Source organism: Ursus maritimus, unplaced genomic scaffold, assembly GCF_017311325.1.
Source record: "Ursus maritimus isolate PB19 unplaced genomic scaffold, ASM1731132v1 scaffold_29, whole genome shotgun sequence".
NCBI lineage: Eukaryota > Metazoa > Chordata > Mammalia > Carnivora > Ursidae > Ursus > Ursus maritimus.
The window spans coordinates 4,754,291-4,767,223 of NW_024425452.1; the positions used below are offsets into that span (position 1 = coordinate 4,754,291).

The window sequence follows — 12,933 nt, forward strand, 5'->3', positions numbered from 1 at the left end:
CACCAGAACGCCATGCAAAAAATCCTCTCTCCCTGCCCCTCAAAGCCCTGTTTGTGGCAGTAATGACTGTTTGTACTTTGCAGATGGAAAAAGGACAGCTAAATAAGAGCTCTGCCCTTGACTTAGAGAGTTGGGAGAGAGACAGTAAAGTGTACGCAGACCTCTGGGCTTCTAGTGTCTTTATTTATTTTTTAATTTATTTATTTTTAAAGATTTTATTTATTTATGTGACAGAGACAGCCAGCGAGAGAGGGAACACAAGCAGGGGGAGTGGGAGAGGAAGAAGCAGGCTCCCAGCGGAAGAGCCTGATGTGGGGCTCGATCCCAGAACTCCGGGATCACGCCCTGAGCCGAAGGCAGAGGCTTAAGGACTGCGCCACCCAGGCGCCCCTCTAGTGTCTTTTTAAAATAGAAGCTGTATAGAGGAGCAGCCCCACACTTGCGGTAGTAGCTGTGTCTCTGACAGACTCTGCCTCAGTTAGAACCAATGCTGAAAGATCTTTTTTTTTTTTACAACATTTTATTTAAATTCAAGTTAGTTAACATTTAGTGTAATATCGGTTTCAGGAATTAAGTTCAGTGGCTCATCACTTGCATACAACACCCAGTGCTCATCACGAGTGCCCTCCTTAATGCCCATCCCCCATCTAGCCCATCCCCCACCCACCTCCCTCCATCAACCCTCAGTTTGTTCTCTACCTTTGAGAGTCTCTTATGGTTTGCCTCTCTGTCTGTTTTGAAGGATTCTTTATGTCAAATGACTGGTTCCTTTTTACTCATCCTGAACTCTCAGTAGCTAGAATTGGTCTGTTCTCACAAAGGAAACCACGATTTCTTCTGGAAGGGTGTAGTTATAGATCTGAGGTGTCTACTAAGTAGTCTGACCCTATGTGCCTGGTGGTGGTTCTTGGCCTGCTTGCACAGTTCGCTCTGGGGCCCATTTTCTCACTGGTTTCAACCAGGCTCTGGGAGCTCTCACAGCCCTAGGTCCTCTGCTGCTTTCTCTCCTCTCATTTAGTCATTTTGCTTTGTCACTTCCTGGCTGTGAGTACAGCAGGCCCCTCATAGAGGGAAGACCTGATTTTCTTTCAAGTTTATCTTACAGGTCAAATTTAACCACAAGGTCCCTTTTAAAACCCCCATTTTAGGTGAGACCAGAGAAATTTGGGGAGAAATAGGGTACAGTCCTATTTAAATGTTCACATGCTATTTAGGATTTCAGAGTTCCCAAGCACTAAGGAGTATGTGCACATTAAAAAAAAAAAGCAACACCAAAGGTTTTGTTTTTAAATTGTCATATCTATATAAAAACAGGTATCAATACTTTGAATTTCTATAATATAGTTATAAATAATACTGATACTGTTTCTGAGAATTGTCATGTAAAACTAGGGAATGATAGTTCTAGAAACACCATTAAATATTTAAAGTTCAACAGCAGTTTTTATTTCTTTTAAAAAATTTCTGAGAAAGGAAGTTCAGTTATCCTCTGAAAGCTCATGTGTGCTTATGGGAGTTTTGGTTCATCCAGGACGTAATAGCAAGACTACGACGGTCACTTCCATCCTCTGAGACGTGAAAATCAAGAATACTCTCATTTCTGTTGGAGTGGAGGACACGGTACCTCCCTCTGTGTTTCTGCAGAGTCAAAGAGACAAACCCTTCCATAGAACTTTGGGTGGGGTGCACTGAAGGAGTGGGTTCTGTCAGCCCGGGGGGACCTGAAGTCAGGGGGAAGACAGTTTCTTACTTGTGAATGGCTAATTAGTAGGTTTGTCTCACAGCAAGGCCCCTCACTCTTGCCTAGTAGCGACCTTAGGATTGAGCAGCAGTGCCTAAAAACCATCTGTCACCTGCTCTGACTCACCCAAGTTCAGAGCGAATCCCAGAAGTCTCAGGTTTCTTCAGGAAGTTGAGTTCCAATACTGTTTATGAGATCAGGTTAAGGTGACTTTTCTCTACTCTAAGCATCAGTAATTGTCCATAACAAAGCAAATATGCTATAATTGTATATTTATGATAGGATTATGTTTCTCGGTGATGGGGCATTTAGGAAGTCAAGATATTTCATAGCTCTTTTTTCCAGTACAGGTTTGAAAAAAGTTAAGGTGCACATATTAAAAAAATACAGTAAACAGATGAGGATTTCTTGGTCTGGGAGAAACCAAGACTAAGAAAGAAAATGATTAAAGTTAAATGATCATAAAGGGTATTGACATGACCAACTCGGATATATTCTCCAAATAGCAGACTTCAAAATTACAGGAAGCTTTCTAAAAATTGTCCTCTGCTAGGATAAAAGATTATGGGCTGGAAACATAAACGCAGAATGAAGGTTCAGGAAAGGTAGAGATTTTAATAATGGTGAACATTTGTTGGGTTCTTCCCATGAGCTCATGCTGTACTACTTTATCTTATTTGATCTTCACAGCAACCTGGAGAAAGGTCTTCTTATTTATCCCCAGTATACAGACCAGGAAGCCTGAAGCTTGTTCAAGATCACACAGGCCACAAATGGTGGAGCTGAGATTGATGATATCATTCACAGTGTATTAGAGGAGGTGTTTGGAGACCGTTCCTCTTTATTTTTCTTTTTTAAGAGATTACTGTCTCCTTTTAAAATTATTTCTATGAGATTTAGGGAACCCCCATATGGCAGTTCTTGGTTTTATTTTTCTATAGTAACTCTCTCTGCTTAAGTAGGTCATTATCATAGAATCTTAGGATGGTCACCCTGAAAGGGATCGACTGGGCTCTGCACTCTGTCCTCTGGGACAAAAAACAAAGAGAGACCTCACTTGTTATGGATCATGGGAAGTTATTTTCACTAATCTTGGATATCTTCAGGAAGGACCTCCACTAAAAGCAAAACTACCCTTTGATACACTTTCTAGTATGTATTCTAGAAGTCAGGGACTTGATGTAGAAACTAAAACCTAACTGATAACAACGTCTTTTATAGCCTTAGGGGAAGTTAGAGAATGACCAGTTACTACTTCATCATGAAATTTCATTATTCACTCAAGCCACCCTGGGAGGGTCCTTGAGTTTATTGAGCACTTACTATGTGCCAGGCATTACACCGAATTGTGTTGAGTCTGATCTTAGAAAACTTTAAGAAAAACACTAGACAACCCACCCCCCTGGATGGGTTAGAGTCCGAGTTTAAATTTTTTTGAATAATGATGATTTGCCATTCCCTGTGTATTCTTTAGCCCTTAGAACAGCTCTGAGATAGTATTATATCTATTTTACAGGTGAAACGAGTAAAGCTCAGCAACATAAAGAAATATAACCTTTGTCACACAGCAGGGCCTTGACCATGTGAGCTCCTAAAGAGAATAGTAATAATTTTAATATAGCACTTGACCCCTATCGAATGCTTTTACTTATCTCATTTACTTTTGTAACAAAAATGGTAGTCGTTGTTACAATACTCATTTTACAGATTGCGATAATCACTTGTATTTATGACGTACTTAATATGTACCAGGAATGTCAGACAACTCATCGGATAAGGCCATGTTCATGGAATGCTCCCAACAACCCTAAGAAGCATCATTATTCCCATTTTACAGATGAGCTATTGAGGCCCTGGAAGTTTAAGTGGCTTGCTCAGCACAGTGGGGAGCTTGTCTGCCCAGCCAGGGCACAGGACCGTTTTGCTATATTCACTTTACCATGCTATGCTCCCTCATTTCCAGATGAGGAAACTAAGATCCAGAGAGCTCCCGATGACAGCTGAGGCCATGCAGCTTGTAAATAGCAGAGCTGGGGTTCCAACTCTTATCCTTTCGTTAGAAAGCCCACTTGTTCACCCGGAACTGGGCTGCCCTCTGCACAAGGAGAATCGAAAGGCTGCCCAAATTAAGTTCCCCGATTCCTCTGTGATATGTTTTAAACGTTCATAAGTTTAGTCATTCTTTACATTTCTTTGTGTTTCTCCCCATTTTTAGGCAGAGCCCTGTACTACTGCCAACAGCATGTACATGTAGGTTAAACTCCTTGCTCCGGAAGTCGTCCGGTAAAGTTAAATTAGAACTCAAATCTGCATTGGACTCCTGTGTGCCCTGCTCAGTTGTCTGTGTGATTCTTGTCCTTTTGGTCTGTTGAAAATGTGGCTTGCGAGAAGGCCTTGCCTTTATGAGATTGCTTCCTGGTGCTGTAAGAAATGCATCCTTTTCCAGCTGAAGGTCATTTACATCTCTCTGAAATGTAATGAATCACATTAATGGCTGAAACAAGGAAGTATGTCAGTATCAGATATTTAACAAGGACCACTCACTCTGATTTGAAATGTTGCCAATCTATACAATCTCAGCCTTGAACATTTTAAAGCACAGAAGTTCATTACTGTAATGACCAAGTCCCCTTTAGATTTCTGAAGGGAAATAGTTTATGGTAACCACTTACAGTACTATACTTCTATTCAAATTGCAAACTCCAGTAAATGTTCCCTAAAATTGAGTTGGATGAAATTTTTCTATGTATCTGTTGATACAGTAAACATCAGATAAATATCCAGATGTATTTAATTATTTTGACTCAGTATGTCCTATTTATACAGCCTTTAAATAAATTGTTTCTGAATTGAACAAATAAACAAGAAAGAGCTGGAACTAACTGGCTTTGATTGTATGGAAAAACCAAGAGGCTTTAAAAGAGGGATCATTTCAGAAATACCCATGTCTTATTATACTCATTTTTATTTTTAGAGATAAGCCTGCATTGACTATTCAAACGTATTAACAGTTTTAAAAAAATTAAGCTTTTCATTTTCAGAGGCTGATAGGTGTTAGGGGAATAATTTTTTTTTTGAAAGATAACTGCATTTTATTTTTATTTTTTTTATTTTAATGTTTCTTTTATTATATTATGTTAGTCACCATACAGTACATCCCTGGTTTCCGATGTAAAGTTCGATGGTTCATTAGTTGCGTATAACACCCAGTGCACCATGCAATACGTGCCCTCCTTACTACCCATCACCAGTCTATCCCATTCCCCCACCCCCACCCCTCTGAAGCCCTCAGTTTGTTTCTCATAGGGGAATAATTTTAAACCTGTTCCAAATGTATTAGTGCCAGCTCAGATGTGTTTTAACTGTGGGACTATCCTTGTGTCACCAAGAGTTTTTCTTTTTTTTAAAAAGACAGGAATCAATACTCCTCGTGCTAGTCCTCTCTTCACGGTTTTCTCATGTAATTCTCACATCCCTGTGAGTCAGATATAATTACCCCCTCCCACCCTCTTTTACAGATGAGGAAACCGAGGCTCAGAATTGCTGAGTAATTAACCGAAGATCACCCAGCTAGAAAGTAGAAGTCTCAGAACTTGAACCTGATTCTGCATATTCCAAAGTCCCTGGATATTCTAATATACAGTGCTGTGTTGTGAACAGCCTGGTGTATTAGAAATTTTAAAATTAGCAAAACATTTTAGAATTAGCAAAAAAAAAAAAAAAGAGAGAGAGAGAGAAATTTGCTTATGCATCTGTTTGATGAGCCCTCCAGTAAGGACAAAACAGTTTGAAATACACACTGGAAATATACGGCAAATTTACCTTTTTTTCTTATGTCGACTGAAGCTCTTTTGATAAATGTACTTGGCCTGGAGCTTGTGCCTTCAGGGAACCCCACAGAGATACTTCAAAAGATACTGTTAATGCTCAGCAGTTAACCCTAACAAGTTGGCTGCCCATTATTTTTATTATTACAGTGACTGTAGGTAACACTAGGCTCTATTCCAAACATGTGGCATCTTTAAAACAGATTCCAGTAGGATGAAAGATGTGTCCCTGCTCTTCTGTTTTGGGTCATTTTCTTACTGTCAGAAACTCATATGTTTACCACTGAAACTGGATGGTGATGAAGCTTTTCAGTTTTTTTTTTTTTTTTTTTAAGAGCGAGAGGGGGTGGTGGGAGGGGCTGAGGGAGAGGAGAATCTTAAGCAGACTCCACACTCAGCGCAGAGCCTGACACAGGGCTCGATCTCACGACCCTGAGATTAGGACCCTGAGGTCACGACCTGAGCTGAAATCAAGAGTTGGACCCTTAACCAGCTGAGCCACCCAGGAGCCCTGAAGCTTTTCAGCTCTTAATAGCAGTTGACTTTGCAATTAAGTTTGTCTATTTCTTAAAGGTTATTTTCTGGGGTAGCTTTAGCACGAGAATCCTGTAACTGGCTGCCCTCCTCTGTGTTCTTCTCACATGCTGCTCCCTCTGTTCTCATCTCTACCCCCAACCTCCTAACCACCCCCTGCTAGAAAGTGCTATCCACTGACCTGCCTGGAAAGAAAGCAAAATCATGAATTCCTGCACTTTATAAACCAAAGAACACATCTGAAAAATAGTAGCTGGGTATGGAGCATGGAAAAGTACAGTCTTCCTATACTTTAACCAAGTTGATCATTCAAAGAATTTTATCTTAAAAAAAAAAAGTTAGAATAGTATGTGTTCACTGAAGTAATATAAGAAAATACAGAAAATAAATAAAGTAGAATTCAACTTTGTAAAGATAACTGAGGCAGATTGTTTTTTAAATGGCCGTTTGACTTTCCAAAGAGAAATACTTATGTGTTAGAAATAGTCCTTACTCATGGTCCATTTGGTCACACTCATCGATCCTGGAAGTCTAGAAAGTTCTGTGCCATGCAGGGCCTGAAAGGGTGGGGCCGTAGGAAATAAACGCTCCTTATAGAGTCTCATTTTTCTCTTGCTTTATCCTTTCTCAATTTGGGGTTGCATGTTCTAAGTCCGCAGTGGTCGGTTCACTAAAGGTTTTTCTTCTCTCTCCCAGACCCCAGGCAGGCACAGTCTTCCCCGCCGTGGTCCTATGACCAGTCTTACCCCTCCTACCTGAGCCAGATGACGTCCCCGTCCATTCACTCCACCACCCCGCTGTCTTCCACACGGGGCACGGGGCTTCCTGCCATCACCGACGTGCCCAGGCGCATTTCAGGTAAAGACCACACTTTAACTAAAAACCCACTCCTGTGCAGGGGTGGGGCTGGGCTTGTAGGATGGGCTGAGACTCACAGTAACTCTCTTTTAGAGGCATGTGGGCAAGGGTATGAGAGCTGGCAAACCGGGTCCTCTGAATGATGGGGTTATCAAGTCCTTGAACAGTTTAAATTAAAAGACGAAAAGACTACCAGAGCTGGCATCGTTTTCTTAAGATGACATTGAATGCCACCCAGTTTTAGTCCTGCTGAGTTGTGGCCCCTTTGGTGGGCACTGTCTCAACTGGGGCCTTCTCCTGAGGGTCTTATGCCAGGCCTTCCTCTGCTTGCGTTCCTTTCTCTTCTCAACATCCGCCTGTGAACCAGATTACAGACCGATGGCACAGCCTTCCATTTCTAGAGCCTCTTAACTCCCAGAAGTCCAAGCTGGCTCGTTCTGAGAGAGAACACCTGCAAACTTAAGATCCTTATCAGAAGCTAGTCATTTGAAGTGTGGCGGGGCCTGGAAGAATCTTAAAAGGCCATGTGTGGCCTCTGAGCGGCCAAGTCCAGACTGTCTTAGCCTGTCCACAAGCCATCTAGCACGCCACAGTCGCTCTCAACGTGGCAGCCCCGGTGCTCACACCCATTATTCCAGAGGCACCGCAAAAATACGTGGCTCACACTGGAAATGTGTGCGGCAAACAGTCTGGCCTGCTCTCTCTCTGTCACAGAGAGAATTCATCCTAGAGAGCCAGAAAGTGTACGCAGCCTTCACACTGGCAAGTAGGGCAAAGTTAAAGGCCCTCGGCCAACACTGTGAGTCCTGTGGGTCAGGAAAAAAATCTCTCAGTACAGCCCTGACACGCAGACCAGAGCACACCCCCCCCCAAATAAAGCAACAGGCCCACTGAGGCACACACAGTTGGCTCCTCTATGTGTCAGACACTCTCCTCAGTGTTCGCGCTCCGTGCACCTGTTTGACTCCTGGCCAGGTTAATGCCTCTCTTTCTTTCTCTTTGTGTTTCTGTCTCTGTCTCTCTCCCTGTCGCATTTTCTGCAAAGCTCGAAGCCGCTACTCACTCCGCTGAGTTGCACCACTGACACGCGGGAGCTCCACCGGCAGGCTTGCAGGTTTTGATTAGTTCAGACTCCTTTCTTTCTTTCCACTTGGGAGGAGGGAAGGCTTTGTTTCTCAAGCGAATGGCAGGAAAGGGCTCTCTGGTCCTAGTGCCTTCACATTTTCTACAGCAGATGGACTCCCGCAGGGGTGAGTAGGGTAAGAAGAGGGGTGGAGGGAGAACCCCAGGCTTCTTTGGAAAACCATGTTACCCCTTTTCATTATGACTGCTATTATTATTTTTATGAACCACGTGGTATTTCTTGGGGAATTGTGCAGAGTATCGAACTTTAGTTACCATTTCCCTTGAACAGGAATGACTACCTCCTTTAGGCAAACATCAGTTAAAGACACAGGGAAGGGGTGAGTAAGGCCCCGGGGGAGAACGAGGGCCGAGGTGGGATCAAAGGCACAGTGTTGGACGGTGTTGAATGAGTTCTGGTCATTCCTTCTGTATTTTATACCGGGTCTGTTTTGTTTCACATAGGGCCAAAATGATGCTTTGCCAGGACAGATTTGTGCAAACTCGCTTCTGTTTAGGGTCCTCTGGGGCTTCCGTCGGTCCAACCCTCTGTGGCTGAAGCAGATTTTGCTGTTTGTCCTCTGGCAGGACCTAGAGCGAAAAACCTCAGGGAGCAATTGTAGCTTTAGAGACACTTCCCTACAGTGTTTTCTCACCCAGGTGCATTCGCACAAGATTCAGTTGGGAAGACCGTCAGAAAGAACCCTGGAAACAGGCCGCGTACATGCGCAGTCGCTATTGTTTATCATTTCCATGTGTCATGTAGAATAGCGAGCTCGCGTTGAGTCCATTGACTGATGCTTATTTAAAACATTTCAATAAACCAATACCATGCCACGCTCCCCGTTTCACAGAAGAGGCAGTAGGAGCAGAGACGGGTGAATTACCCAGCCATATATTGGTCTGCAGCCAAGGGTAGCAACGAGCCTCTGCTCTAAACTAGTTTAAAACGGAGTTTAGTCCAGTTTTTTCTTCCCACCCCAAACATTGCTCTGAGTCGTTCCTGGCCAAGTAACGTGGTGCCAGGGTGGGAGTTTCTGTGTAAACATTAAAGGGAGGAGAACAGAAAATCCCTCTTGTCAGCATGTTGGGAAACAGGAAGACAGAACTAGATAGGGACTGTCAGGGAACTGGAGGAACCCTGATTTACCTGGCCTTGCTCTTGGGTGTGGGGTGGTGCCCGCACGCCACAGTGCTGCCTGCTGGGCTTGGGGGTCAAGTCAGCTGGCGTGAGCGCCACTTTCCCTTCCCCGGGGGCCGGTCCCAGGGACCTCCCGAGAATGGAGCCCATCTTGTGGGTTCCAAGGTGCCACATTGCATAGTGTCTGTCTTATTCCCCACCGATACCTAAAGGCAACCCTAAGGTCTGGATGCTTTCTCTCCATAACATGAATAGCTAAAGTATTAAACTTCATCTCCAACTCCAGGCAGTCCTGTGTTCCCTTTTTGAGATGATTTCCAGAGCAGTTCATGCTTTTGTGTGGAGAACTCAGTTCTCACCTCATATGAAGGGGACGCAAAAATACTCTCGTAGGATCCTGGGTGATAAAGAAGTCCGTCCTTGTAGGGTGAGACTGGAGGTTCAGACCCAGGTTTGAGTCCCAGCTCGTGCACGTAGCAGGCAAGTTCCTTACTTCTTCAAAACTTAGCTTTCTTATTTGTAAAATAGAGATATAATATTAATCTCCTAGGGTTACTGTGAGGATCCAGTGAGATGCTTTAGGTAAAGTGCTGTCCACGCACTGCATACGCACTAGTGCTCAACAGATTGTAGCCGATATTACGAAGCAAAAGTTGTTTTGTAATAATTGCTTATCTGTATGTAATTTGCAGACAAGCCCTAGCCTAAACGAGTCAAGTAGATAAAAATCTGAACTCTTAAAGGGGATTATTTGCTTTGTAAAATGGATCCACCACAGAGCATAGTTAAAACAAACAAACACATTTAAATATTTAAATGAGCGAATGCTCATTTGGCATTCATAAAGCCTGCACACAGTGCCTAGCACAGAGAAGTCCTCAGTGTTTGCTAGTATTTGTACCGTATAGATTCAGAATGGATGTGTACAGAGATCTAAAAGCAGTTGGGATCCATTCACAAAAGGTCAACAGCACCCTAAGAGAAAATAGCTATTTCATCATGATGTTGGAAAATAGCATGATCATGCTTTTTTGCAAGGGATCATAGGAATCGGAGCAACCAGAAAGATCATTCAGAAAGTACCGTTCCTAAAGCAATTCCATTTCATCCTAAAAGACCATTCCAAAGAAAGGCCATCATTTAATACACTTAAAGATCTTCAGAGAATCCAATTTGACAACTTCCTTTTTGGGTATCCCCCCCCCCCCGAGTCATTTTTCAAGTGTGGCTACATATGCTAGACCGTGATGAATTATGTTAATGTCAGCGATGGATACTATATTGTGTTGTCCCTGCCATGGCCCTCATGGAAGCAAGGTGTAGATAGAGTAAGACGATAAACTTGTTACCCTCAGTCCCTACTTGACCGCAAGAAAAGATGCAAAGCCAGATGTCTTGGAGTTCATCGGCACAAAAGAAAAGATTCAGAAAATATTTCCTTAACCTTGAATAGCCTTCAATATTGTAACAAAAACAATAGCAGCAGTCATAGGCTTATGACTAAACAATAAACTACTGTCATGTAATTGATCAGTAGGGCTTCTCTTATTGTAATGAGTTTAGTTCATGTTCAGCTGAGTTAGAAAAATCAAACGCTTCTTATCAGAAACCAGTCTGGAGACATTACAGGGCAGGAGGAGCCCTGTAGGGATTGGTTCCCCTCCCTTCCCATACTCACGATGATAAGCATGGCCTTATCACCTAACAATCTGTATTTAAGTAGCATCCTCCACCCCTGAGGGATTTTATACATTATCTCATTTCATCTTATATGATCCGAAAAGAATATCCACAATACTGAGGTGGCCAAAATTGTTTCTCACTGATTCTATCAAAGGGCAAGGTGTGGCAAGGCGAGGACAACAAGTAAGCCTGACAACAACCCAAACCATTGTGTGTCTTTATCACTGTCATAATGTTATCACCCGTGGCATCTTTGATGTTCAAAGCTCTTGTGAGGCTTGGCACAAAGATGATAATTACTTTTCTGCGGGTCATTACAAAGTACTATGTAAGTAAATAATTACAGACTTTCAAAATGTATTTTATGTAATTATCCGATATGAAAAGAAACAACTGTTTCTTGACTCTGATTCTTTGACTTGTGGGTGAGAGTATGAGCTATCGTTCATCTCTGGAAGGAGACCCTCCGTGAGTTTATCACGGCTGATAACTCCTCCCCTGCCCCACCCATCCGAGTAAAGCAGCTTAGAGTGACCTAAGTCTGTACTGCCCTTCGGCACACGTGAAAGTGGAAGGGACTCATGCAAGCATTTTCCTGTGGTCTTGGTCCCTGTGCCCATGGACCTCTCTGATGCTCTCGGGAGGTCTCTAAGAGAGTTAAGATACAGGAATTAGAGACTCAAGGGTAGGGTCATACATGTCGTTCGCCTACGTTACTATGGGAGAGGCCAGTGCAGGTTGCGTGGACGATTTTTTTCTACATTTGTAGGATTTTTTTTTTTTTTTACATGAGACAGAATTAAGAACTGTAATGTTTTTGAAGGTTACTTTTTTTTTGTTTGTTTCAGCAAATGGTCTTGAATTTCTTCTTTCAAAATATTTAAATATCAAAAAATTCCACTTAATCAGCTGCACAGGACTATTCAAGATGTCTCTGTTTTTATGACTGTCAGTCGCGAAACTATAGTATTTCCAAAGGTCAGCAGAATAGGCGTTAGTTTAATAAATAAAGTTGCAAAAAATTATTTTACTACCACAAAATCAAGAAATTGCCAGTGGAAAAACCCCATTTGATCATTCAAGGCTGATCGGGAGGGGTTGTCCCATGTGACAAAAATCCGGCTGTGTTTGATGCAGTTCATTTTTCAGTGTCCCTTATAACCGAGTTTCTGTCAAGTCCCCTGAGTCCGGTTTTGAAACCGGCGGCTTCAGTAATGTGCCAAGTATATGTGGACATTTATTTTCACAGGGCCACTCTTAACTCACAGGAGGGAGTGACGCCTTAAGAGAGGTTAAAAGGAAAACTCCAGCAATTAATACTAATAAACCAGAAAGTTAAAGCAACCGTAATAAAACACTAGAACATCTACTTTTTTTTTTTTTTTAACTACAGAACCATTCCTTTATTAAGAGCCACCTGTTTGTAGACACACCTTTGCCACAGCGGCCACGGGCAAGTAATTAAGTTTAATAGGAGCCACTCTTATTTTGAAGAAGTTCTCTGTTTAAAGCCACAGAGGGGGAAGTCATTAAATTTAATAGACCCTAAACAAAGGCAAGCCCTGTGTTACCAGCGGAATGTTGTTCAGTATTCTTCTCTGTGTTATCCACGGTGACTCGTTGGGTGTTTTTTGCATTCTCTAAGTTGAAATTCATCTTGCTTTCTCTAAAGGTAGGCTCTCTCCCGACACGAGCCATGAGGTCTTTATCTTACTGCCGGCGGTGGGGGGGCCCAGGTTCAGGGCATCTCTAGACCTCAGTTTACTAGGAGTTTTGAGTGACGGGTGCTGAGGACCCAAGAAGTGGTTCCCATTCCGACTAGATGAGTGGCGGAGAGTTGGCCCGGCTCACAGAACTGAGGGAACTCGGTTGTACGGTATTTACTGTTACTTGTCGTTAGAGGTGCAGAAACACAGCGTGAAACCCGCGTCCGCGGCCTGACTCTGATTTCACACATGGTTCTTGTCAGTTCTTTTCGTGAGGGTTGGTGTTTGGTACGTGTGCAACCACCCACACATGAAGAAAGG

The 12,933-nt window shown here is 42.9% G+C and overlaps 1 protein-coding gene across 6 annotated transcripts in view; it reads left to right on the forward strand.

Moving 5' to 3' along the window:
- RUNX2 (RUNX family transcription factor 2) overlaps positions 1–12,933 on the forward strand; it is a 180,872-nt gene that overhangs the window by 80,483 nt on the left and 87,456 nt on the right. For all 6 annotated transcript variants that reach the window (XM_040643546.1, XM_040643544.1, XM_040643545.1 and 3 more), the window contains one exon: positions 6,799–6,960. In XM_040643546.1, the coding sequence (XP_040499480.1) occupies positions 6,799–6,960 (162 nt within the window). The remainder of the gene's footprint in view (positions 1–6,798; positions 6,961–12,933) is intronic.